We start from the raw sequence: 22,705 nt of genomic DNA, 5'->3' as shown, positions 1-22,705 counted from the left end.
CCTGGGCCCAGCCCATCCATATACCGGCCCACCGCTGCCAGGTGGGCCTCACTCCCCACCGTGCGCGGCCGCGGGCCCCACCGAAGAAACACCACACTCCCGTGACTCGTGTCGTCGTCTTCCTCGTCAGCCGCCACTGCCGTCGCGTCGTCTCCAACCTCCTCGCCTTCGCCTCCACCCAGCCATGGCGACGAGCGCCGCCGCGCGCTTCCTCGCTGCCCTCGCGGGCGCCGCCGTCCTCCTCGTCCTGCTCGGCGGAGCTGCTGGCGCGGTGGTGGGGCACGACGACGACGCGGCGGCGGCGCGGCGGACGATGGAGGAGTTCGCCGGATTCCCCGCGTCCGACTACCGCGGCGATGGCGGTGGCGGCAGCGGCGGCTCCTCCCCGTTCTACGTCGACTCCGATGGGCTCCAGCGCCAGGTACGTACGTACGCACGCGATTCCACCGCCTGCGGCAGGCAAAACCCGTGGCGCGATTCCGAGTGACGAAATGGTTTCTCGTTTGTGTGTGTGATGATCCTCGTCGCAGATTGATGAGCTGGCTTCGTTCTCCGACTCGCCGGTGCCGTCGGTGACCCGCGTTCTGTACAGCGACAAGGACGTGCAAGCTCGAAGGTTTTCCCGTTCTCACGCCCAGTGCGATTTTCTTTCTTTTTTTTTTTTTTGTTCTACTCTCATGATTCGTGGGAGGAGGTGATTTCCCATGGATTTGAACTCATTACAGTGCTTCTGTGCTTGGTCAGCAACTAGTTGCAGAAATGGCTTAGTTTATTTTTCACCTTGATAAGACTCCGATGGGATGAACCAAGCTTACTTCGAACCAAAACGTGCTTAATTTGACGCCCAGCCCGATAGGAGTTGATCTCATGAACATTGAATTAATAGGTCAAACTGCTTCCCGATAGCAATTTGATGTTTCTGATTCGATGATAACATTTCAGATGGCAAATTTGTTTCTCTGCTATTTGTCAATGATAATATGCATCTCTGTTCTATGATGGTTGCTGAATTTGTACTTAAATGTTTATAGGTATATAAAGGGAATAATGAATCAGCTTGGCCTGTCCATTCGTGAAGACGCTGTTGGCAACATTTTTGGGCGCTGGTGAGTTGGTATTGGATGGTTCTGGAACCATGTTTATTTGATGTATCTGGTTTTACAAGTAGTTATCTATGGCAAAGCAATTCTAGCAAATGGGATGGCATATTGGAAGGAACAGCATATCTGAAGCATATCTCTCATTATATTTTGGTGTTTCTATGGCTATGTATAAAAGGAACAGATTGTAGTGGAATTTTTCTGATCACTGTAACATTGCATACTTCTGCAGGGAGGGTTCTGAGGCAGGACTAGGAGCGGTTGCAACTGGTTCTCATGTTGACGCAATCCCATTCTCAGGCAAATATGATGGGGTGGTTGGTGTCCTGGGTGCTCTTGAGGCAATTAGAATGCTGAAAAGGTGTAAATACTACCTAAAAGTATCTTACCATTTCTCAAAGAATTTAGTTTTGCTTGTGTTGCCCATGTTATATGCATTCTCTTTCATCAAATATCATGATGAACTACCAATGGAACTTAGTTTGACTCAGTGCATCATACAGTGTACCCAAGTATGCAACACTCACATGGGGATTAGACATTCACAGTTTCACTATACAGCTTGAATATGTATACTGATTTTAAGAAGACGACTAATTCTCCACCTTTTGATGTCACAATTCCAGGCCATATAAGTATTAAGCATAGTTATATTTTCCATCTTGCAACAAGCATGTTTTAACTGTATTGCCACACATTTGAGGAAACAGCTGAAGCTTTGATATGCTAGGTTGGTTGCTCTTTTGTGATGAAACAAACTCTTGTTTGTATCATACAGGTCTGGTTTCCAGCCAAAAAGATCTTTGGAGGTTATTATGTTTACATCGGAGGAGCCTACAAGATTTGGAATTAGCTGCTTGGGAAGGTTGAGCCTCACTCGCACTAACTTGAAGCTTAGCTTGGACTAATTGTGCCACAATTATGTTTTGTTGGTTATTATCTTTTCACTTCTGGAAAATGTGCAGCCGCCTAATGGCAGGGAGTGAAGAACTGGCTCGATCCCTCAAAGAAACAGTTGACAATCAGAATGTGTCATTTTTTGATGCTGCAGACTCTGCTGGCTACAAGATGCATCCTGAGGAGCTACATAATGTGTTTTTGAAGAAAGACGACTATTTTGCTTTTGTAGAATTGCACATTGAACAGGGCCCCATTTTGGAAAAAGAAGGTTGGATTGTGAGTTAATTAATAAGTTTATGGAAAATTGTTCTTCTTATACTCATGTGTGTTCTTACAACAGGTATCAAAATTGGCGTTGTCACTGCTATTGCTGCTCCTGCAAGTATTAAGGTGGAGTTTGAAGGGAATGGGGGCCATGCTGGAGCAGTGCTCATGCCTGCAAGGTTAGCATTTCCATTCATTCTTCATCCATGTGGTTTACATTATTTTGAAAGGTCCCCACCACATATTTACATGGGTAAAGAAACTTTTTACAGAAATGATGCTGGACTGGCGGCAGCTGAGTTGGCATTAGCAGTTGAGAAACACGTTTTGGAATCAGGATCAATTGATACTGTTGGGACAGTTGGTATGCTTGATGAAATTGATTTTATTTTCTGTTGAATATATCATTCTTTCATGACTGTGATGTTTTAATACTCCATAGTAAATTAGGACATACATGTGCCTTTACCAATTTGTATAGCAACCAAGTGAATATCAAACTTGACCTGCTTTTCAAATTTAGATCAATTCTGTTCTACATCCTCCATTCTTGGATATCTTCTGCTTATACTATAAAAAGTGTCTGAATATCTGATGAAATGCACCAATATAGAATGTTGTTGTACTTAGCCATGATAGTTAACAACTCCAAAATAGGAAATCATTTTAGTATTTATTTAGAATTATGAAACAATAAGAAAGATTTTCTAATGTTTTGCATCATCGTAGCCTAGATGCTCAACTAGAATATGTTACTACCTCCGTTTCAGGTTATAAGATGTTTTGACATTGGTCAAAGTTAAACTGTTTCAAGTTTGACTAAGTTTATAGACAAATATAGTAATATTTATAATACTAAATTAGTTTCATCAAATCAATAATTGAATATATTTTCATAATAAATTTGTCTTGGGTTGAAAATGTTACTACTTTTTTTACAAAGTTGGTCAAACTTAAAACAGTTTGACTTTGACTAAAGTCAAAACGTCTTATAACCTGAAACAGAGGGAGTAGTTAAGTTTTAATCATGAAATATATTTATGAAGCTAGTAGGTGGTCAAGCAGAATTTCAAGAAAATGGTCAAAGATATATTTGCAGCGATAATGTTTTTCCATAATGAATTATTCTTCTTCAGGTATTCTGCAGCTACATCCAGGAGCAATCAATAGCATCCCAAGTAAATCGCATGTGGAAATTGGTAGGAGACTGTTTTCAGATAAAAAGAATTATCGTGTTCTGACTGCCGGCTAAGAACTTCTCATTATCTTTTGTACAGATGTGAGAGACATTGATGAGAAGAGGAGGAATAATGTCATTGAGAAGGTTCACCAATCCGCAATTGAGATATCAAAGAACCGTGGCGTGCTATTATCAGAGTTCAAGATCATAAATCAGGATCCACCTGCTCTATCTGACAAATCAGTCATCAGCGCAATGGAATTTGCTGCAAAACAGTTGAACCTCGAATATAAGCTGATGATTAGCAGAGCTTATCATGATTCACTCTTCATGGCCAGGTCAAGTACTATAGGCCCCAACAGGGTTTTCCACCTACAAACCAAATACCCTGGCTGGCAATCTCTGAAACATGTTATTTGCTTTGTGTCTAATTATGTTCTTTTTGTGGGGTAACATGTTTACCAACTAACACGTACAACTGCTTCTTTGTTCTGCAGAATATCACCAATGGGTATGATCTTCATTCCATGTTACAAAGGTCTGTACACCACGTCATCACTTCTTGTCCTACTAAAGATCAATTACTTGAGATGCTAGAATGTTTCAAGATATTCTAATTTCCACCACCAATTGAAAAAAAATGCGTTTCAAAAATAAACAATGTAACAAACTAAAATAAATTTACAACGCATATCCTGGTGAATGAATATAAAGTTCAAACTAATAACCTCCTATAAAATGAATTGCCACTGAAAAAGTTATCCTTCTGGTTGCAGGTTACAGCCACAAGCCCGAAGAATATGCGTCACCAGAGGACATGGCGAACGGTGTGAAGGTGCTTGCCTTGGCAATGGCCAGATTATCCCTGCAGTGAGCTTAGACATGGAGGAAGGAAGGAATCAATGAGTTCAGATCACCCAACACCTTCGTGTTCCTGCAATGGAAACACGATGTACAGCAATTCCTCGCGTGGCAAAACAAAGCCATGGTGATTCTTCAGGAATAATAAATTAATAACATTTGGAAGCCATGGTGATTCTTCAGGAATAATAGATTGATAACATTTGGATGGGCAGCAGAAAACTAGTCCGTATGTTTTCAGCGAGGGAATAAATAAATAAATTTCTGATGGCATCATCATGAATCTGAATGTATCCTGTGTTCTTGCTTGAATTTTTCTTTTTGAAGGAAATAATAATAGTCGATGGCAAAATTTAGCAGAAACCGAACTGTTCTTCGAAACTACGGGTCATTTTGTATTGATGCCAAAATATTACCCTACTAATTTTTTGGTAGTTTACATAGTGAATATAATTGTTTGGTTTAGAGCCAATTGAATGGTAGTGCCCATGGTTAATTTGGCATAATTCTAGAACCTTCTTGACCATAACATGAGATTTGGCTTTCAATTGGTATCAATTCAAACCCACTCACTTAAAATGCTACCCTACCAAAATATTGGTAGTTTCAAAATATGCCTAAGTTTTGGCACTACCAATATTTTGGTAGGGCACTAAACCAAATAAGCCCTACCCTCAATTTTCTTGGATCCGTTTGTCTCAAATAAGCCCAGTGATAAATTCGCATTTCCTACCACATTCTGAATCCGTCTTCTTTTAAAATTACTTTTTTATAAATACTCTTTTCGTCTCATTTTAAGTACAGCTGTGAGTTTCTGTGTCCAATGTTTGACCGTCAATCTTATAATTAGTATTTTTTATTGCTATTAAATGATAAAAATGAATAGTACTTTATGTGTAACTTATTTTATTTATTTTTTTATAAATTTTTTAAATAAGATGAATGGTTAAATGTTGGACACGGAAACCCACAACTGCACTGACAATGGAAGGGAGAGAGTAGTAATGTTTTTCTCTATCGTATTAGAGCACCCACAATGGTTATCTATAGGCTCTCTACGAGAGATCCATGTCAGCATATTTTCCTACTTGGAAGAGATTAAATGAAGAGAGAGAGAGCAAAGCTATCTACTAACCTGGAGATAGTCTATAGAGAAAAACGAGGCAATGGATTAGAGAGCTATAGATACCTATGTATAGATATACTATTGAGGTGGTATACTATTAATCTAGTCTATTGCTGAGATGTACATATTTTATAGATAGCACCTTACTTTACCATTGCGGGTGCTCTCAGAGAAAAATAACAGTTAAAATAGGAATATAAAAATATAAAAGAAATCCAACCCGTAAACAGATAACGGTCGGGTTACCCGCTCCAGGCTCCATTCCCCCCGCATTTCGTCGAACACCTACCGCGATGCCGCCGACGCCGCCGCCTCTCCTCCTCCCGGCGCCACGCTGCCCACGCTCTACCGCCGTGCTGGCGGCGTCCCGCTTCGCCGCGTCCGCATCCTCCTCTTCCGGAGGAGGAGGAGGAGGTAGCAGCAGCGGCGCGCGCACGGCGAGGCCGCCCCCGGCCCCGCGGCGGCGGCGCGGCAAGCCCGGGTTCTCGCGGCAGTCCGCCATCAAGAAGAGCTTCCACCAGGAGCAGGTGGTGTTCTCCACGCCTGTTCCCCCCGACCCATCCGTCGCCGTCGTAGGCGGCGGCGCATCCGGCCTCGCCTGCGCCGCCTCCCTCGCCGCCCGCGGCGTCCGCGCCGTCGTCTTCGACACGGTCCACCTCAACCCCCACACCTCACTCACTCACCTACCTTCTCCGCATCCCGTACTCACCTTTCTCGCCGCTACTACTGCAGGGGATGCACGGGCTAGGAGGGAGGATGGCGACGAGAGCTATCGCCGCCGCCGGCGACCAGCAGCAGCAGCAGCAGCTGGTGTTCGACCACGCGGCGCAGTTCTTCACCGCGAGCGACGAGAGGTTCAAGAGGGTGGTCGACGAGTGGATGGACAAGGGCTTGGTCCGCGAGTGGGGAGGCTTGATCGGTGAGCTCGACGCCGGCGGCCATTTCAGGCCTATGCCTTCCTCCTCGCCGCCGCGGTACATCGGCGTCGACGGGATGCGGCCGCTTGCAGATGCGATTCTGCCTGAGGTATACCCAATTCTGACATCACATTGCAAATCTTTCTTGGAACATAGATCACCAAAGTACCAAACTGTTGCAGGATCATACTATCCCACTGTTAGATGCTAGAACTGAATATTGCTCGGGCCGCTTGATACCATCGCAAAAGTCGCAGAGCTGAAAAATACCATCATATGTGTCATTGACATGCTCCGCGTGTCATGTCATTCTCACGTACGATGGTACTATTTTACAACTCACATATCTTTGCGATGGTATTTCCCAAAATTTTCCCATATTAATCTGATAAAATGTGATTTTGGTTGTTGGAGTTCGAGCTATGTAAGTGTGTAGTATGAAGTGTGACCGAATCATTCAGATGCCGAACTTTCTTTTATTGATGTCATTTTCTGGTCTGCTCATTCCATTGCTGAGTAGTATTTCAACCTTTGCAGAGTGACCTAATTGAAGTTGTCCGGCCGTGTTGGATAAGCAAGCTTGAGCCGTTCAATGGCCTGTGGCGCTTGTTTGAGAATGAGAAGCCACATGGTCAATATGATGCAATTGTGATAGCACATAATGGTCAGTGCAAGTTTTTTCCCAGTGGTGTTTCTCTTTCAAGCTCTTTTCTCCATGGACTGTGGTTTAAATTAGAGCTTCATTTTTGCGGCCTCTCTAGTTGGGCTGGTAAAGTCTAGGAAAGATGAAGAAAGTAATAGTATCAGTTTACTGCAACTGCCATAAAGATATCATAGATTGCACAAGAAAGTGATTATTGTGGAGGGGCAAATCCAGAACAAAAAATTACCCAGTGTCCATACATAGCACACTACATAATATATCACAACCAAATCTATACAATGCTCAAAATAATAATAAAAAAAGCAGCGTTGTATTTAACGATTATCAATGTTACTTACAATGTTTATAGCAAAATATAAGTATCCAACTACAATATCCCGTAAAAACTAAAAAGACATACAAAGTTGTTATTTTGTTGCTTGCAGGCTGACTAGCTTGGGCTCTGGGTGTCCGGCTAGGTGGTGTCCCAATGCATGTACATCGGCTATCACAAATGAAAACGAAAAATTCAACCTGTCCTGTGCATCGTGTTGGACTAACGTGGATTCGCCCCTGACCATATGCATTTTTTTCGCTGCATATGTCATTGTCTTGTATTTTTTAACTTTTTTTAGCAAGAAGCATATCATATATCTAACTTTTCTTTCGGACTAAATCATATTTCCGGTCACTTTTCTACTCGCTAATCAGGGAAATGTGCCAATCGTCTGCTCTCTACATCAGGTCTACCACTGCTGACAAGACAAATGAAGGTTTACTGCCGGAACAAACTTTGAACTCATGAGGCATATATCCGCTTCTTACAAGTTCGTTCTTACTGAGTTTTATACCCTCTATGCTCAGAGATTACAGCTAAGTTCTGTCTGGGCGCTCCTCGCGGCATTTCAAGATCCTCTACCAATTCCACAAACTGATTCTTATGGAACATTTGAAGGAGCATTTGTGAAAGATGTTGATTCTCTCTCTTGGATGGCCAACAATACTCAGAAACTTTTCCCCTTGCAGACTGGCAGACCCGAGTGCTGGACATTTTTCAGCACTGCTGCTTATGGAAAAAGAAACAAAGTTCCGCAGGTGGATTATTTGCTGAAAGTTATTTTGGATTTCGCTTTTGTTATATCATCAGTTGCATGGAACTACGCATTGTTACATTAATTAAAAGAATACATGTCAAGATAGAGTTTTCAAGGCCTTTTTGCCCCCTTTTTTTGTACTGTTGAATACTTTAGAATGTATTTTATCACTGATGACAGGAAAACATTCCAAAGATCACGGCGGAAAAGGTGAAGGAAGACATGCTTAGAGGTGTAGAGCTTGCTTTAGGGCTATCAAGAGGATCTCTTCAGCAACCATTTTACACGAGAGTACAATTGTGGTACAACAACGCATGCCTTGAGCCTCTTGTATCTGTTTACCATTTCATCATGTGTAAACACAATCATATTATGAATTCAAATGCCTGAAACACAGGGGTGCAGCTCTACCAATGAACACTCCAGGAGTCCCATGCATATTTGATCCCCAAGGGAGAGCAGGCATCTGTGGTGACTGGCTAACAGGTTCAAGCATAGAAGCGGCTGTGTTAAGCGGAATGTCTCTTGCAAACCATGTAAATATATTGCCTTCATATGCTCTTTGTTTCTGCAATCTATAGCACATCTCGAATCTAGCAGTGAACAAATTAATTATGAACTCGATTCTATATATGAATTCTTTCGTTTAAATGGTGATTTCTTGTTCCTAATTTTACAATGCAGATCGCTGACTACTTTGCAAGCAGTGGTGAACAACCAGAGGAGTTTGCAATTGGTTTGCATGAGAACTTGAGCCAGGTTGAAGGTCATGATATTGGTCAGTTCCCAGGTTTAGAGAGTCAGAAACCGCATGTAGCTGAAGCTCAGCTAACACCGAGCACATGATTTTTCTTTTGTTAGTTCTGTACTGGTAATTTCTGTAGCATGTAAATGATGAGCTGATTCTTTTGTTGCACAGAACGTGTATGTTGTAAACCGCAAAAATGTATATCAACCATGTATATGTAGAAATTTTTGAAGCTCTTCGAATGTTTCATCTACCTGGTGTTTGGAAGTACATCTGGATGTTTGGAAGGCTATATATATATATAATATTCTTGAAAGAGTTGTACTGTTCCCAGGAAAATCCTTGTGAAATTATTTCTTCGAATAAGAGTGTTACTTCATGAACAAAATAGCCAATGCCAATACAGCATTATGCTGCAATCACAATTACATGAAGCAATGCAAATGCAGCATCGCACAGGAACCACAGCTACAGGCAAGAGCAAGGCAAAATGCAGCATCACAGCAATCACAGCTACATGAAAAAGGAAGACAGATAGACAGATCAGCAGTACACAGCAATCACAGCTACAGGAAAGAGCAAGACAATTACAGCAATCCACAGCTACAGGAAAAAGGAAAGTGCAGAAAGGTACAGAGTGAACAGGTATTACATAAACAACAGGTTAATCGATGAGTCATACTTGCGATGTAACATCAAGAGTATCACATATTTGGTGCGGTACTCATCATGTTTGAGCACATGATATTTCAATAAAATTGCATGCACTTTGCACTAGGTTTAACAAAATAATTTCACTTTGCAGCAGGTTAAGCTAATTACTTTTCACTCAACACCAGCTCATATGATTTGGTCTGATCCAATGAGCTGAGGCCGACATGCAGGTCCACCATGGCATATGATTTGAACACATAGTATTGTCACAACATTATTAAATTACACCTAAACCAAAAGCAGTATCTAGTATAACCAAAGGTGCCCATCTGCAAAGAGGAAGTTTGAATGGTGGAGTAGACTCTAACTTCTAACTTTTCACAGGAAAACTGCAGCTACTTCAGAACTCCGACATTGGCTTCTTCATATGGGAGCAGCACATGTAGTTCTGAAATGGCCTGTTTGGTTGCAGCGGCTGCAGTGTACAACCCTCTTGATTCGCCCACGGTCCTCTGCACGGATTCTCTTCTTCCTAGGCCTCCCGGGAGGCCTCAAGGATTTTGGCGGGTTGATGATCACATCCACCTTGTTCTCTTCTTCTTGGCCTTGATCAGACGTCTCGTTCCAAAGGGTTTTGTCCGGGATAGGATGGATCGTCTGTGAGTATGTCTTGCGGTATGTCGCAACGGTGAAGCAGCTCTCTGTATAACGGTGGACATTCTGTCTGCAGGAAAGCAGCGCTGCCACACCATGAGCACAAGGCACACCATAGAGCTGCCACCCACGGCACAAACAACACCTGTTGCGGATGTCCACAATGTTAGTTCCCTCGTGAGGCGAGATGACCTCAAATTCAGCCTCATTGGCTCGGGCAACTTGGTAGCCCCGTGCACGCTCAATTGCTTCTTGCACCCGTCGCTCCGCTGCAGGCACGAGGATAGTTGTCCACTGCATACTTGCTTCACGCCGTTCGTTGAACCATGTCATTAGCTGGCGTCGGATACACTCCATCATCTGAATTATAGGAAGCCCAGAGGCATCCAGTATCCAAGAATTCAGTGATTCTGTGATATTTGCTGTCAGGTGACCATATCGTGTCCCCTCAAAGTAAGCTGTGGCCCAAAGCCGAGGAGGTAGGCGTCTTATCCAACAAACAGCTTCTGGGGACGTGTCTTCTATCTCTAGCAACTTGGTTTCAAATTCTATCACAGTCAGTGCATTGGCAGCCTCCCAGAGAAGGTTGACAAGCACTGAGTTATTGAACTCCTTTCGGAAAGTTTCACTGAGACTGCGCATACAATGCCCATGGAATGCAGTTGGGAAGTTGAAGTCAACTCCATCGATTATTCCCTTGCGTCTATCAGACAATATAGTGAGCCTTGGCATATTCTCTGTGTTCTTCTCCAGCAATTCATGCAGCTCAGACAGAAACCATATCCAATTCTCATCAGATTCCTCATCAACCACACCAAATGCAAGAGGAAACAGGGCACCATCACCATCGAAACCTGTGGCAAGAAACAAGGTGCCGAGATACTTGTTTTTGAGAATGGTTCTGTCAAGCCCAATGAGCGGACGGCATGCATTCACAAAACCATATATTGATGCATGGAATGATATGAAGAGTCGCCGAAAGCAGTTGTCATCTGGATTGCCATAGACACGAGCTATGCTTCCTGGATTTGTTCTTTCCACTTGCCTACAGTACTCAGGCAGGAGCCGATACCCTTCTTCGAAGGACCCCCGAACTGCTGCCATGATCCGCTCCTTCCCTCTCCATGCTTGCTTATAGGATAATGTGATCCCGTGTGACTTGTGGATTTCTTCCAAAATTTCCTTGGGCTTGCAGTGTGGGTTCTCACGTAGCCTCTCCTCAACAGTATTTGCAACCCATTGAACAGATGCCTGCTGGTGGCCTAGATGGTTTATTCCCACACAACTATGGTTGTCATGGATAGTTCGGATGGAGAAAGTGGGCACGCCAGGGAGCTTTGCAGCATGGATGCGCCACGGGCAGCCGTCAGCAGAGCACTTCGCAGTGAAGCGCGTCTTGTCAGACTTCACCGTCTGTATCTCAAAGTGGCAGGCGATGGCGGTGTTGCGGATGGCCCTGCGGCAGCTCATGACATCAGGGAATTCCTGCCCCACCACAAGCTGAAACTCGGAGCTGACGACCATCTTCCGCGACTGAACAACAGGGGCAACCGCAAGAGGGCCGTGCGAGAAGTCATGGGCTGGCTGAAGAGCGAGCTCGTGGGCTTGCTCAAGAGAAAGCTGATCCATATTCTGGTCGACGTCAAGCTGATGCGCATCTGTGAGCGTCAGCACGTGATTCTCCGTCATGGCAAGCCCATCATGGTCCTGACCATCCAAGGAATGCGGGTCCTCATCATGGCCATGCCCCAACGCGAGCTCACTGGTGTGGCCGTGGTGATCATGCGCGAGGACCAGCTGGCTGTCGTGGTGGTTCCCGAGACCCAGATCATGGTCGTGCTCGTGCTCGTGCTCGTGCGACTGCCCGAGGACGAGATCATGTTCGTGCGCGTGGCCGAGGCCGAGCTCATGGCTGTGGCCGAGCCCTAGCCCGTGGTCCTGCCCAAAGTCATGGTGATTCTGCCCCAGCGCCAGCTCGGGGTCCTCGCCATGGCCGAGAACCAAGTCGTGGTTGGCCATCAGCAATTCACGGCTGCTCCGAGTATCTCCTGGCAACCAGTGACTGACCTAGCGTCGCGCGGCATGGAGGGGGTTCAGCTGAACCCCCAAATCCCTCTTGAAAATTAAAAAAAAATTATGTCAGTACTACCAAATCAAAGTAATCCGGGCAAAACCCAATTCCCAAGCCCGGATGAATCAAACGGAAGGGTAGAAGTATACAACCCAATTCCCAAGCCCGGATGAATCCCCAATACGAGAGGTGAAAAAGATGAATACCTTCAATTCGATGCGAGACGAGATGGATGGACGCCGATGGAAGGAAGAACTAGACCGCGGGCCGCGTCGGCGTCGGCGTCGGCGTCGCCCCCACTCCAAAACCTAGCCGTGCTCGCCGCCCGTGCGGGCAAGCGCGATGGGGGGAGAAGGCTAGGGCACGGTCGGGAGGGGATGGGATGGGATGCTCGGGGGAGAGGGGAGGGGCGTCTGCGCCGCGCCCCTCCGGAGCTGCTCGCTGGGGCGGTGGGGATGGGAGCGCGCAGCGATGAGGGCGAGGTGGCGGCGGCGGCGGCGGGGAGAAGGCCGGCGGCCGCGGCGGCGGTGGTCGGCTACAGATCGGAGAGAGATTTGGAGAGAGATGGGGGAGGAAGAGGAGGAGAGTAGAGGTGAGGGAAGGAGAGAAGAAACAGAACAGATTGTGGGGTAGGACGGAGGGGCATTCTGGTCATTTCAGTTGTCACCCTTTTTTATTATAAGAAAAAGAAACTTTTTTTAAAAAAAATTGCTTAGTTGAGATTTATAATCCCTCTGGTGTCACACAAGATATATTTGTGTCCACAGATAGGTGGAGCATATTTGAGAATGTTAAGTATGTTGAGGTAAGGGGGCATTTTGGTCATTTCAGTTCTTGCCTTTTTTTGGTTTTTTTGGAAAAGTGATAAACTCTTTTTATTTTGTTTTGTTTTTTTCGGAATTAAAATCCCTGACGGCAATTAAAGTCCAATCGCGTCTATTTGGAGGGCACATGAGTAAGAAGGCATGTTTTGGTTTGTTTCATTGTCCAAACTGACCCTATAGAAATGTTGGCAATGTCAATGGATGAATAGTTTCATTTGGTTTAATGAAAAAAAATATATTACTGATATTTCGGTAAAACTACGAAAGCTCGTAGCTACTTCCTCTCTCCTAAAACAAATCCACTCTTAGCATCCCATCCCAAGACAACTTTAGTTGTAGGGATAAAATAAACAAAGTGTCCCTTATTTATAGGAAAATAATATTAATGGATGGATAAAAGGTATTAAAATACTTCTTCCATTTTATATTATATAAGTCATTTGACTTTTTTCCTAATCAAACTAGTTTGACTAAATTTATATAAAACTATATTAGTATTTTCAACACAAAACAATCATATTATTAAAATTTTTGCTATGTTATATTTAGTGAAACTAATTTGGATTTTAAATGTTCCTAAATTTTTCTATATACTTGGTCAAACTTAACAAAGTTTAACTAGAAAAGAAATTCTCTCTGTTCATATTATGTTTCATATTATACGTTGTTTTAACTTTTTTTAAGTCAAACTTATTTTAAATTCGACCAAGCTTATAGAAAAATATAATATCATTTTCAACACAAAACAAATATATTATTAAAATATATTGAATGCAGATTCAATAAAAAATAATTTAGTATTTTAAATTTTGCTAAACTTTTCTACTGTGAACAAATTTATCTGGCCATGAACAAATGCTTTTGCAGACCATGAAATCCAGATTGGAATTACAAACTAAACCGCAACTATAGGAAGAAAAAGAAAGGCTCAAATTAGTCTGCCTGCGATTGAGGTGTTCACCATATGCCATCGACTCCAGGACATGGATAGAAAGGAAGAAAGGCTAACCCAGATTGTATGCATGTATACGACTGATTTTAGATTCTTTACCACGGGTAAAAAACAATGTAGAAAGCAAAGAAATATAGCTATTGAATAAGGAACTGAGGAGCCGTTCTTTATAAAACTATAGGGAAGGATTACAATTACACTCAGCTCAGAAGAAAACAGCATGAGATTACAACACATTATTGTGAATTGCAATCACTAATCATTAGAGGTGCTCAATGCCCATTGGCAGGTCGATAGGGTGGGTACCTGCTTAACCCATTTGCGGAATTCGGATAATCACTTGACTGATATGGGTAACCATTCATATCTGCCCCAAAATTTGGCAAGGAGAGGTCTGTTTGGCCGTATGGCCACTGGTTCATCATCATATCATCAAACTGGCCGTTGGAGTATGAAGGCAGATCAAAATGCGAATAACTCCTCTCCCTTAGCCCCCGAGAAGTACCGTTCAAAGAATTATAGAACCTTGGGATTTCCTCGTCATAGTATTGCTCAGGTTGATCAAACAGGTATGGATCAGATTGAGCAAACATGCCATAATCAGGTGTGCTGGAATTATTGGGCATCGAGTATTGTCGAGCAAATGCCTGTTGGCTCCGCTGAAGAACCTTTAATGTTCGCCTTTCACACTGTTCGTCATTTAGCAAGTCATTGATTATGTCTAGGTGCGGAAACTCATCACTGACCAGGCCTTGTGGTTGAAATGGAGTAGATCTGGCAGAAATTTCTGACAGTTGCTTGCTCCGTGGCTTTCCAAACAAATAAAACTTCTCAAACTCACCTCCATTGCTTGAGCTTACTGCCCCATGATCATTGCTGCTGCTACTGCTGCTGCTGCTTGCCTGCTGAGAGCTCTCTTCTCTCCACTGGTTGAGTGTCTCAGGCTTGACAGTTCCAAACGTCAACCCTTGTCGCAACGATGATCTGTCATTCCCAATCAGGTGCTCTGGTGATAGAATGGAGGGTGACAATGAAAACATCGATTGCGACTGTGCAACTCTTTGCTCTGAGCTTGTCTGATGAGTGAAACTGCTAGCACCAACAGAACTTCTCTCCATCATGGCATTCCGGTATGAACGAGGAATGTAGCTTGGAGCACTAGCAGAGGGTTCATTGCCTAGACGTCCAACTGCACTCATCGAATGGGAAAGAAGTGGTACAGTTTGAACTGCTGAAGCCACAGGTGCTGTTTGTTTTGCTGCAGGGACTTGTGGAGCACTCAAGGGCCTCGATACTGTAATTGCCTGGGTTGCTGTACCACTGCTTACCAGGGAAGTCTGCTTCTGAGCTTCAGATTTGGAGACCGTAGGCACCTGCGGATGTCGTGCAACTGGAACTGACCTCTCATTATGGGTTGCTTGAATTGTCAGAGGTCCTTTATTTGAAACTAACTGAGCAGTTGGAGTGGTAGTGACACCCATTACTGAACTAGCAGTCACAGCACCTGAAGCTTCACTTGCACGGGAACTCAAGTTATTGGCGCTTTCTAATGAAGATTTTGGCTGCTGCGAAAAGATGTGTTGCTTCTTAATAGGGCTGACAGAAGACTCTGTCATTCTTAACTTGGACGGACTCATGACATCAGTCTGCCGATGTGCATTTTGCTTCTTCTGTGATACAACTCTGTCATCCTGAAATAGTAATTTTATATGTTTATTACTCAATCAATTGCGATGCTTAATACATTGATGGAGAAATAAGTACAATTGAAAAGACCATTCTTCTATAGCAGCTGCTTTATGGCGCATTTCCCAATGAATGCACAGAAGTCACTATGTAAGACATTTAAGATAGATGGCATACCTCATGTTGGTGGTCTTTTGAGTTAACAGAAGTACTACTGCTAGATCCGGCAATACCATTTGGCACTGAATTCAACCCACCATGTCCAAGCCCACTTCGTGCATCATGATCCTTGTTATTCCTCCTGTTGTTTCCTCTGAGTCACAAAATACAGTGCCATAAATACCAATTGACAGAAGTGGGAACATGCTAAAAATCAAAGTATACCTATTTGATGAGGATTTGACATTTGTCCAGGCACCTCCAGTATTCAGGATAACTGAAGGAACTGAATCAGATGAACAAGTAGATGAGCTATCATCCAGGAAAGAAGTCCTCTTTCCTGCATGTTCATTTTGCATTTCACCACCTTCAGGCACAGTAGCTTGAGTTTCTGAAGCATCTGTTTCCCAATTAACAGGACTGGATTCACTGTCTTCAAGGTCGTTATGAAGCAACTCAGAACTATCATCTCTGTTATCAGAGATATCAGACACTTCTTCAGGGTTGTCCGCATTTGATGTTATTTCTTCTGCTTGACTTGAGAGATCATCCAGGATCCTATCATCCGGTGGGCTGCTGCTCTCTATTACTATTTCCTTTATATCAACCTTCTCATTTTTCCCTTTATTATTTTTCCGACTGTTTTTCTTCTGTTTAGCCTAGGCAAAGTGGAAGACAATAGTGCTCATTATGTCATATGCAGCCAATAATACTATTGTAATGTTTACAACAATACAATCTTTGATAATCCCATTTCACACACAAAATAACGACCACACAAGGCCAGGGTAAACCGTGGCAGAAAGTAGTTTACATCAAATTTAGCACAAGAAAAAAAAATTGATAGGCAGCATGAATTAGCAAGATTGCACAAGAAAGAGAAACAAACCTGCTTTTTTCTGATGCGTTTTTCCTTCTCAGCAGCACTACGTTTTGCCTTAAGTTCAATTTCTGCAAGCCCAGCAGCTTCCTCTTCACGAATGAGCTCCTCTTGGCGCTTCAAAGCCACTGCCTCCTGGTATGCCACTTCTATTCGGCTGATACAAGACTTATAAGGTGAGAATACAAGACAACCGAAGGAAGAACTAATTCAGATCAAGATATAGATTAAAAAAGAGTCTGATAACAGAAGTGACATGTCTTGCCACAAATGCCAACTAGGAAATAGCATCTTGCATTTATGCACTAAAGCCTCAAGTAACAGAAATAAAGCATGTCAACTGTACCATCAAGGGCTAGAAATCAACTTCTTAACAAACTGTCTGTAATTGAACGTTTATGGAGCAAAAAAAAAACTAATACTGGATGGACACATTAAACAAATCTCTTACCTGAATATATGGGCCAAGGCAAAAAATTCCAGTGTCTTCCAGCCAAGCTCTACAAGTCGTTTATCATCACGTTCAATTGAATCTTTGTTGAAATCATCACCTGAGCTGCCATCCTGCAACCACATAAGGCACAATTTACTTGACTTATTACAGTAGCATAAAATAAAATCTCATCAAGCCAAAAGTAGTAAAGAGAACCTTTTCTTTTTCTAGTCCATACCTCATTTAAGACTACAGCTACTAAGACATCTTTGAGACCAGTATGATGAAGGAATTCTTAATAATTTAATGAGTGCAAATAATTGAGACCAGCGTGAACCATGAAGGAATTTGCTATTAATTCTAAGTTGGATATGAAAAATAAATTTCAGTCTTATATCTATTGATTGTCCATAATAAGAAATATTAATAAACTAGCTGTACAGGGTTGCTGATATCATGCATACCTTCGTGCGGTTCTGTGAGCTTTTATCATCCTTTGTAGGCAAAGGTTGATGCGGAAGAGTGTCTAATGCAGCTCTTTCAAGCAAAAGTATCACATCATCGGCCAAGACAAACATGTCCTGATCAACAAGCACCATAGGAGTGCTTCGAATATCCATCTGGACAGTCTCTGCTAGCTTGGGCACCCCCTTTTTATTCTTGGTCTGGTATTCAAGAGCCTTTAGTCCGCTATATAGTGAGTCCATTACTAAGGTTGATGTAACTTCCTTCTCTATAAAAAAATGTTTCACTAGAACTTTCAATACAGTGTCAGTCTTTTCCCTTGTCATATATTTCTGCACACTTGGATCCATTCCTAGCCAGAATGCATTGAAACTGCAACATGAAAAAACATCATTTTAATAATAGATAGATTAGCATGGCATGTCGACAATTTTATCTTAGAAGACGTATTTCAAATGTTCTTGGCCATAGCAAAGAAATGAACCCAGAAGATAGTTATCTAACCTAGACCACCTCAGTTTATCTTCAATCAACCTGCTAAGCTTGCTTCTCCTTTCATCAATAAAGCGTCGACAAATTTGTTCCACATTTGAGAGATACACCCGAACTAGTTCCCTTCTGTACTGGCCATCAAGGCAGCGAAATGGACGGTCTGCCTTCTCCCTCAAATATTACAATGCAGAAGCAGACATGGTTATGCAAAGCAAAATAGATAATCTCATCTCCAAAATAAATAGATATATAGATAAATAAAGAACAAGGGAGCAGTTCTCAGTGTACCAATTGATGGAAAATAAAAGAGAAACTCAAGTAAATAGATACCTGATCACTTGAACTTGAGCTTTGATGGTAAGAACATCATCAACAACAAAGCCTTCATGTAATTTGGTTAGCTCCATAAATTTTTTCCATCCCCAATCATGCTCTTTCTTCCAAAACCGGTGCAGTGTATCTGAAATATTAATTTCTTTAAATTTCACATTAAGAATTCAAGTGAAATTACAAGAAAATCAAATAGTGTACCAAACTCACCAGAATACTTGGATTTCTTAGGGTCTCTATTAATTACAGCTATGGTAAACTGTGCAAAGTGACTCCATCCTGAAACATAAGCAAGCCATGCAAAGGATTACGTTTCTGCCGTCAAAAAATAAAAGCTTATCACTGCTGGAGGCATCTACCTGGGAGCAGCTTATCATGGTTGGCTACACAAAGAAAGAGTGACAAGTGATTGCAAACATCACATCCTTGTGGGTAAATCAAGATGTACCTGAAAAATCAACCAATAGATCTCAAAATTGTGGTGCACAAGTAAATCTTAAGCCTGTACGATCTCAAAATGTGGTGCATCCGCCTATCAATTAGTAAACATGTACCAATGAAGGGAAAAAACCATTAATAAAAAATGTTACCACCTATTGAACAGAAACCAATAGAAACAGAATAGATAAATATATCATCCCTTAATTCTGTGTAATTGCGTATGTAAATGAAATAATAAGGTAAAATAGCATCCAGAAGACAGAATAGATAAAAGAAAAATGCAATGTACTACAGACCCTAGAAAGTGTTCTAAAAGTCGGCGCTAGGCGCCGCCTAGGCACCCATTAGGCGCTAGGAGCCAGGTAGCTGCCGCAATTAGACATTAGGTGGTGTTTTATTGCTATTTTAGTGTGATATAGTCTAGTTTTTATGTAATATGCTGGCTAATTTCTTAGGTTTGGCTAATTGGTCTGACCTGGGTGCCCCCTAGGAGCCGCCTAGGCAGGGCCTAGGCACCAAATAGGCGCTAGGCTCCACCCAGCCACTGACTAGCGCCTTCTTGAACCATGCCATAGAACAAATAGCGCAGTTTTATATAGAAAACAACTATATCTTAAGACAAAAAAAACTAATTACATGACACATATCAAAATATTTAGGTATAAAATATCTGTATTTCTTGTGATCTGTCACGTTTTATAATACAATATCTTTTCTCTATAGCACTACAAGCTCAAATGGTCATGTCAGGGACCAAGTACGGCTTAATGAACTGGTATGAAGTTGCTAGTGGGTAGTTAGAGAGTGCCTCTAAAAGGGCGCAAGGAAAATGTGATATCTTATGCACTCATTTTTCAACAACTTATTTGTACAAAGGTTGTGCTTAGTATTGTGAATGGTCTACCCTAAGTACTACAACCACTAATTCGTTACTGGCAAGTTATCCGCCCTTCAGCATTTGTATTTGCAGAAAGTGAGCAAGGAAATAGTTTATCTACTCTGATCTGTCATGATAGATACATCATATAATTGGTTCTGTTGTCAAAATCATTCAAAATTAAAACTAACAGCCATGTCTCATATAGCAGGTAAGTAAGGAGCCTAATGCAGCACAACAAACATGTTGTAGTTTAAGAAACTGACAGATAAAATAGCAACATCAGTTACTACATGAATACCCGTACTAAGAGAACATACCATTTATAGCCGCCAACATCAAAGGAATTACTCCGCAGCTCTCTCTTGTTAATTTGGGAAAAATTATCAATCCTCCAAGTGAATTTTCCATAAAGCTCAGAAGGCCTTGGCCCTAATAAAAGAAAATGAAAACAACAAGGACTGAAGCACAAATATGAGGAAATCAGTAAATATTAGAAGGTTCAATTATCACAAACATTAATCCAGTAGAATCCTCAAACAGGTAATGCATTAATTATATCACTTCTCAACACCGTAGTTCCCAAAGCTGGATTTTGACTAGGAGGTCTAGGCGGGAGGGTGCCATCAAGTGCCAAAGCATCTGCCTTTTATTAGACTTACTAGTTGAACTAGCTGTCATGAGATGTTGTATAGCCATTGAATTTTATTTAAAAACTGCTGTAAAATTATCGAGAGGTTATTGTAACAGGGTAATATAGAAACACCTTGCTAATAAATATGCATTTGTTGTAGCACATAGAAGCGACGTAATGCAGAACCCTATTTACAATTATGGAATGTGATGGAGTGTTGGCGGGTCGGAGGAACCCCCCCCCCCCCAACACACACACACACACACACAAAAAAAAAATCAGAAGCATGGGAAGATATTTGATTCCTATGGCTGTACATACTAGATAACTGAAAAGAACAATATTTTTCATGGTTCTTCCACAATGATACATTAGGTATTTAGGCCGGCTGGGCAATAACCACTAGTATGGAAAGATCTTAAAGGTAATGCATTAAGCAGAAACAGGAAATAGGAAAGCGAATTAAAGAACGAACCACAATCATCATCATCACTGTCCGAGTAAGCTGGAGAAGTTGATGGTGTTCCATTCTCAACTTGCTCGCTCGATCTCCATTCTGCTAAAGATTCCCCAGAATGACTTTGCTGATCGCTTGGCAACTCTTCAGTTGACGAGGATCTACCATCCCCTGTATAGTCCTCAATCAAAGTACCAGCCATGAATCAATCTTCAGGGAAATGCAGCTCAGCTATCCGCCTCACCCTTTTTGCTTCTATAATAGTGAACCAAAAGCCATCAAAGTTCAGCTTCAACGTGCGCTGACACCACAAAATGAGAAATCAACAGAGGTAGACCTAAACCTAACCCTCGGGAACACAACAGCTAACAGCGAGCAGGTGCTATGCTTCACTAGTTTGCCAGTAAAACCTAATACATCACATATCAAGCAACTGCAAGCGACTAATGTATACGGAACCCGAAGTAAGACATTGTGGAGCACAAAGGAACAGAGCTGACATGAGATCGATAGTGTCCTAAGGTGCTATCATATAAAAAACTACAATTCTGATACCATATAAAACTTATAATTCTGATATCATGTAGAAACTATTATAATTCCGAAACACCCTAGTCATTAGGGCGCCGCTACTGTCATATAAAACCACCTCTAATTCCAACCCAACGATCTACTTTCGGCCGCGAGAAGAGTAAAACCTAAGCAGCATTAAATCATCTACGTCGAAGTTACCCATTTCTGTTCTGTTCTTTCACCCTAGGCCCTATATGCAACAACTAATAGAAATTACAGCGCGGGCAAGCAACGAGCAACCATCCCGATCCAATCAAACAACGCCCGCCACGCAAGGATCGCCCCTCGTCCAATCCAACGCCTCCCCGGGAAATGAACGCCACACCGAGAGAGAGAGAAAATGATAGATTACGCGGCGCAGGAGACAGATCGGGACCTCACGGTCGGGCAATGCCTCACCTCGCCGGGAGCCCCCCCACGAATCGCGCCGCCGGGGCACCTCCTCTCCCCGCGTCGTCCGGATCTGACCTCGCCAACCCCCCTCCGCCCGTTCCAATCGGGGAGAGACCTCCTCCCTCTCGCTCGCCCGCCCACCTCACCGCGCGGGAGATCGTCACCTCCTCGTCCTCCTCGGCGTCACGCGGCGGCGGCGGCGGCGGTGGCCGGGGCGGAGGAGGAGATAGGGGGGGAATGGGAAGAGATGGAGGGGAAGCGAGCAGCGTGGTGCGTGCGCCCTAGTCGAGTCGAGGAGGGTGTGAGGATTTTTGGCTTCTCCTCTCTCTCTCTCACACACTTTTTTTTTCCTGTCTTTTTTTTTTGTTTGAGTTGAATAATCGGATCGGGTTTAGGCTTAGGGTAGTGTGGGGTAGGACGATGAAGATGGGGGATGTATATATAGGGTGGGTTTTTTTAATATTTATTGGTGGGCTTTAATTGTTGTACAAATACAGAGATATGGTATTAAATGATGTTCTTATCTGGAAGGGTGCAGACGTAAATGTGGTGTGCATATGTATAAATGGAGTGTATCTAAGAGATTTTCTACGAGCGGTGAGAGGATCGCTAATGGATCGTGTAGTACCGTAACGTTTTGTTTGGATTAGGTCAATGTTCTTTTAGGGTTAGGTTTAGGATGAGCGACTTCGTAAGTCCGATAAGATTGATTCACCATGGTGAAAAGGAGAGTGGCATTTCACCTATTAAACCAAGCTAATTGTTTGTGACATTTCTTACGTTTCTCCATATTACATGTAAGATGTCGGTAAAAGTTAAAAATCACAATCACAAGGAATCGTTATGATAAGCTTTCAATCGATCTAACGGAAAGACCAAATCGTTATGACAAGCTTC

General features: G+C 42.7%; 4 protein-coding genes across 7 annotated transcripts; 2 read left to right on the top strand and 2 right to left on the bottom strand.

Annotated features, from left to right (window-relative positions):
* The first annotated feature begins 116 nt into the window (after positions 1-116).
* LOC4352706 (probable ureidoglycolate hydrolase) lies at positions 117-4,743 on the top strand. Of its 3 annotated transcripts, none has more exons than NR_186856.1 (12): positions 136-421; positions 531-616; positions 1,032-1,106; positions 1,333-1,461; positions 1,879-1,965; positions 2,152-2,268; positions 2,341-2,443; positions 2,537-2,628; positions 3,401-3,463; positions 3,542-3,782; positions 3,942-3,982; positions 4,221-4,743. NR_186856.1 is itself a non-coding variant. In NM_001423610.1 (12 exons), exons 1-12 carry the CDS (start codon positions 185-187, stop codon positions 4,316-4,318), a joined length of 1,455 nt encoding a protein of 484 aa, NP_001410539.1. In that variant the 5' UTR covers positions 136-184; the 3' UTR covers positions 4,319-4,743. The 3 variants fall into 3 exon arrangements, 2 of the variants coding, with proteins under 2 accessions (XP_066162094.1, NP_001410539.1); NM_001423610.1 differs by having other exon boundaries at positions 2,066-2,268; XM_066305997.1 differs by lacking the exon at positions 3,942-3,982 and having other exon boundaries at positions 117-421; positions 2,066-2,268; positions 3,542-3,807; positions 4,203-4,668.
* Positions 4,744-5,670: 927 nt separating this feature from the next.
* On the top strand, positions 5,671-9,075 carry LOC4352705 (renalase). Its single transcript, NM_001423611.1, has 8 exons — positions 5,671-6,081; positions 6,164-6,457; positions 6,886-7,012; positions 7,703-7,764; positions 7,856-8,086; positions 8,266-8,387; positions 8,483-8,621; positions 8,770-9,075. Exons 1-8 carry the CDS (start codon positions 5,725-5,727, stop codon positions 8,929-8,931), a joined length of 1,494 nt encoding a protein of 497 aa, NP_001410540.1. The 5' UTR covers positions 5,671-5,724; the 3' UTR covers positions 8,932-9,075.
* Positions 9,076-9,464: 389 nt separating this feature from the next.
* Positions 9,465-12,791, bottom strand: LOC4352704 (uncharacterized). Its single transcript, XM_015764723.3, has 2 exons — positions 12,419-12,791; positions 9,465-12,256 (listed from the first exon to the last, which is right to left on the bottom strand). The coding sequence occupies exon 2, from the start codon at positions 12,158-12,160 to the stop codon at positions 9,911-9,913; it is 2,250 nt and encodes a 749-aa protein (XP_015620209.1). The 5' UTR covers positions 12,161-12,256; positions 12,419-12,791; the 3' UTR covers positions 9,465-9,910.
* A 1,337-nt stretch (positions 12,792-14,128) lies between these two features.
* On the bottom strand, positions 14,129-22,091 carry LOC9269535 (TNF receptor-associated factor homolog 1a). Of its 2 annotated transcripts, none has more exons than XM_015764716.3 (13): positions 21,815-22,091; positions 20,861-21,143; positions 20,072-20,183; positions 18,793-18,881; positions 18,644-18,712; positions 18,434-18,563; positions 18,116-18,274; positions 17,611-17,983; positions 17,165-17,277; positions 16,723-16,870; positions 16,059-16,492; positions 15,852-15,987; positions 14,129-15,679 (listed from the first exon to the last, which is right to left on the bottom strand). In XM_015764716.3, the coding sequence occupies exons 2-13, from the start codon at positions 21,042-21,044 to the stop codon at positions 14,261-14,263; spliced, it is 3,366 nt and encodes a 1,121-aa protein (XP_015620202.1). In that variant the 5' UTR covers positions 21,045-21,143; positions 21,815-22,091; the 3' UTR covers positions 14,129-14,260. The 2 variants fall into 2 exon arrangements, with proteins under 2 accessions (XP_015620202.1, XP_015620201.1); XM_015764715.3 differs by having other exon boundaries at positions 20,861-21,097.
* Between the last annotated feature and the right edge of the window lie 614 nt (positions 22,092-22,705).

The sequence above is a fragment of the Oryza sativa genome, chromosome 12 (genome assembly GCF_034140825.1).
Source record: "Oryza sativa Japonica Group chromosome 12, ASM3414082v1".
Lineage (NCBI taxonomy): Eukaryota > Viridiplantae > Streptophyta > Magnoliopsida > Poales > Poaceae > Oryza > Oryza sativa.
Note: the sequence above shows the minus strand (reverse complement) of the source record. Positions and strands in the feature narration are given on the sequence as shown.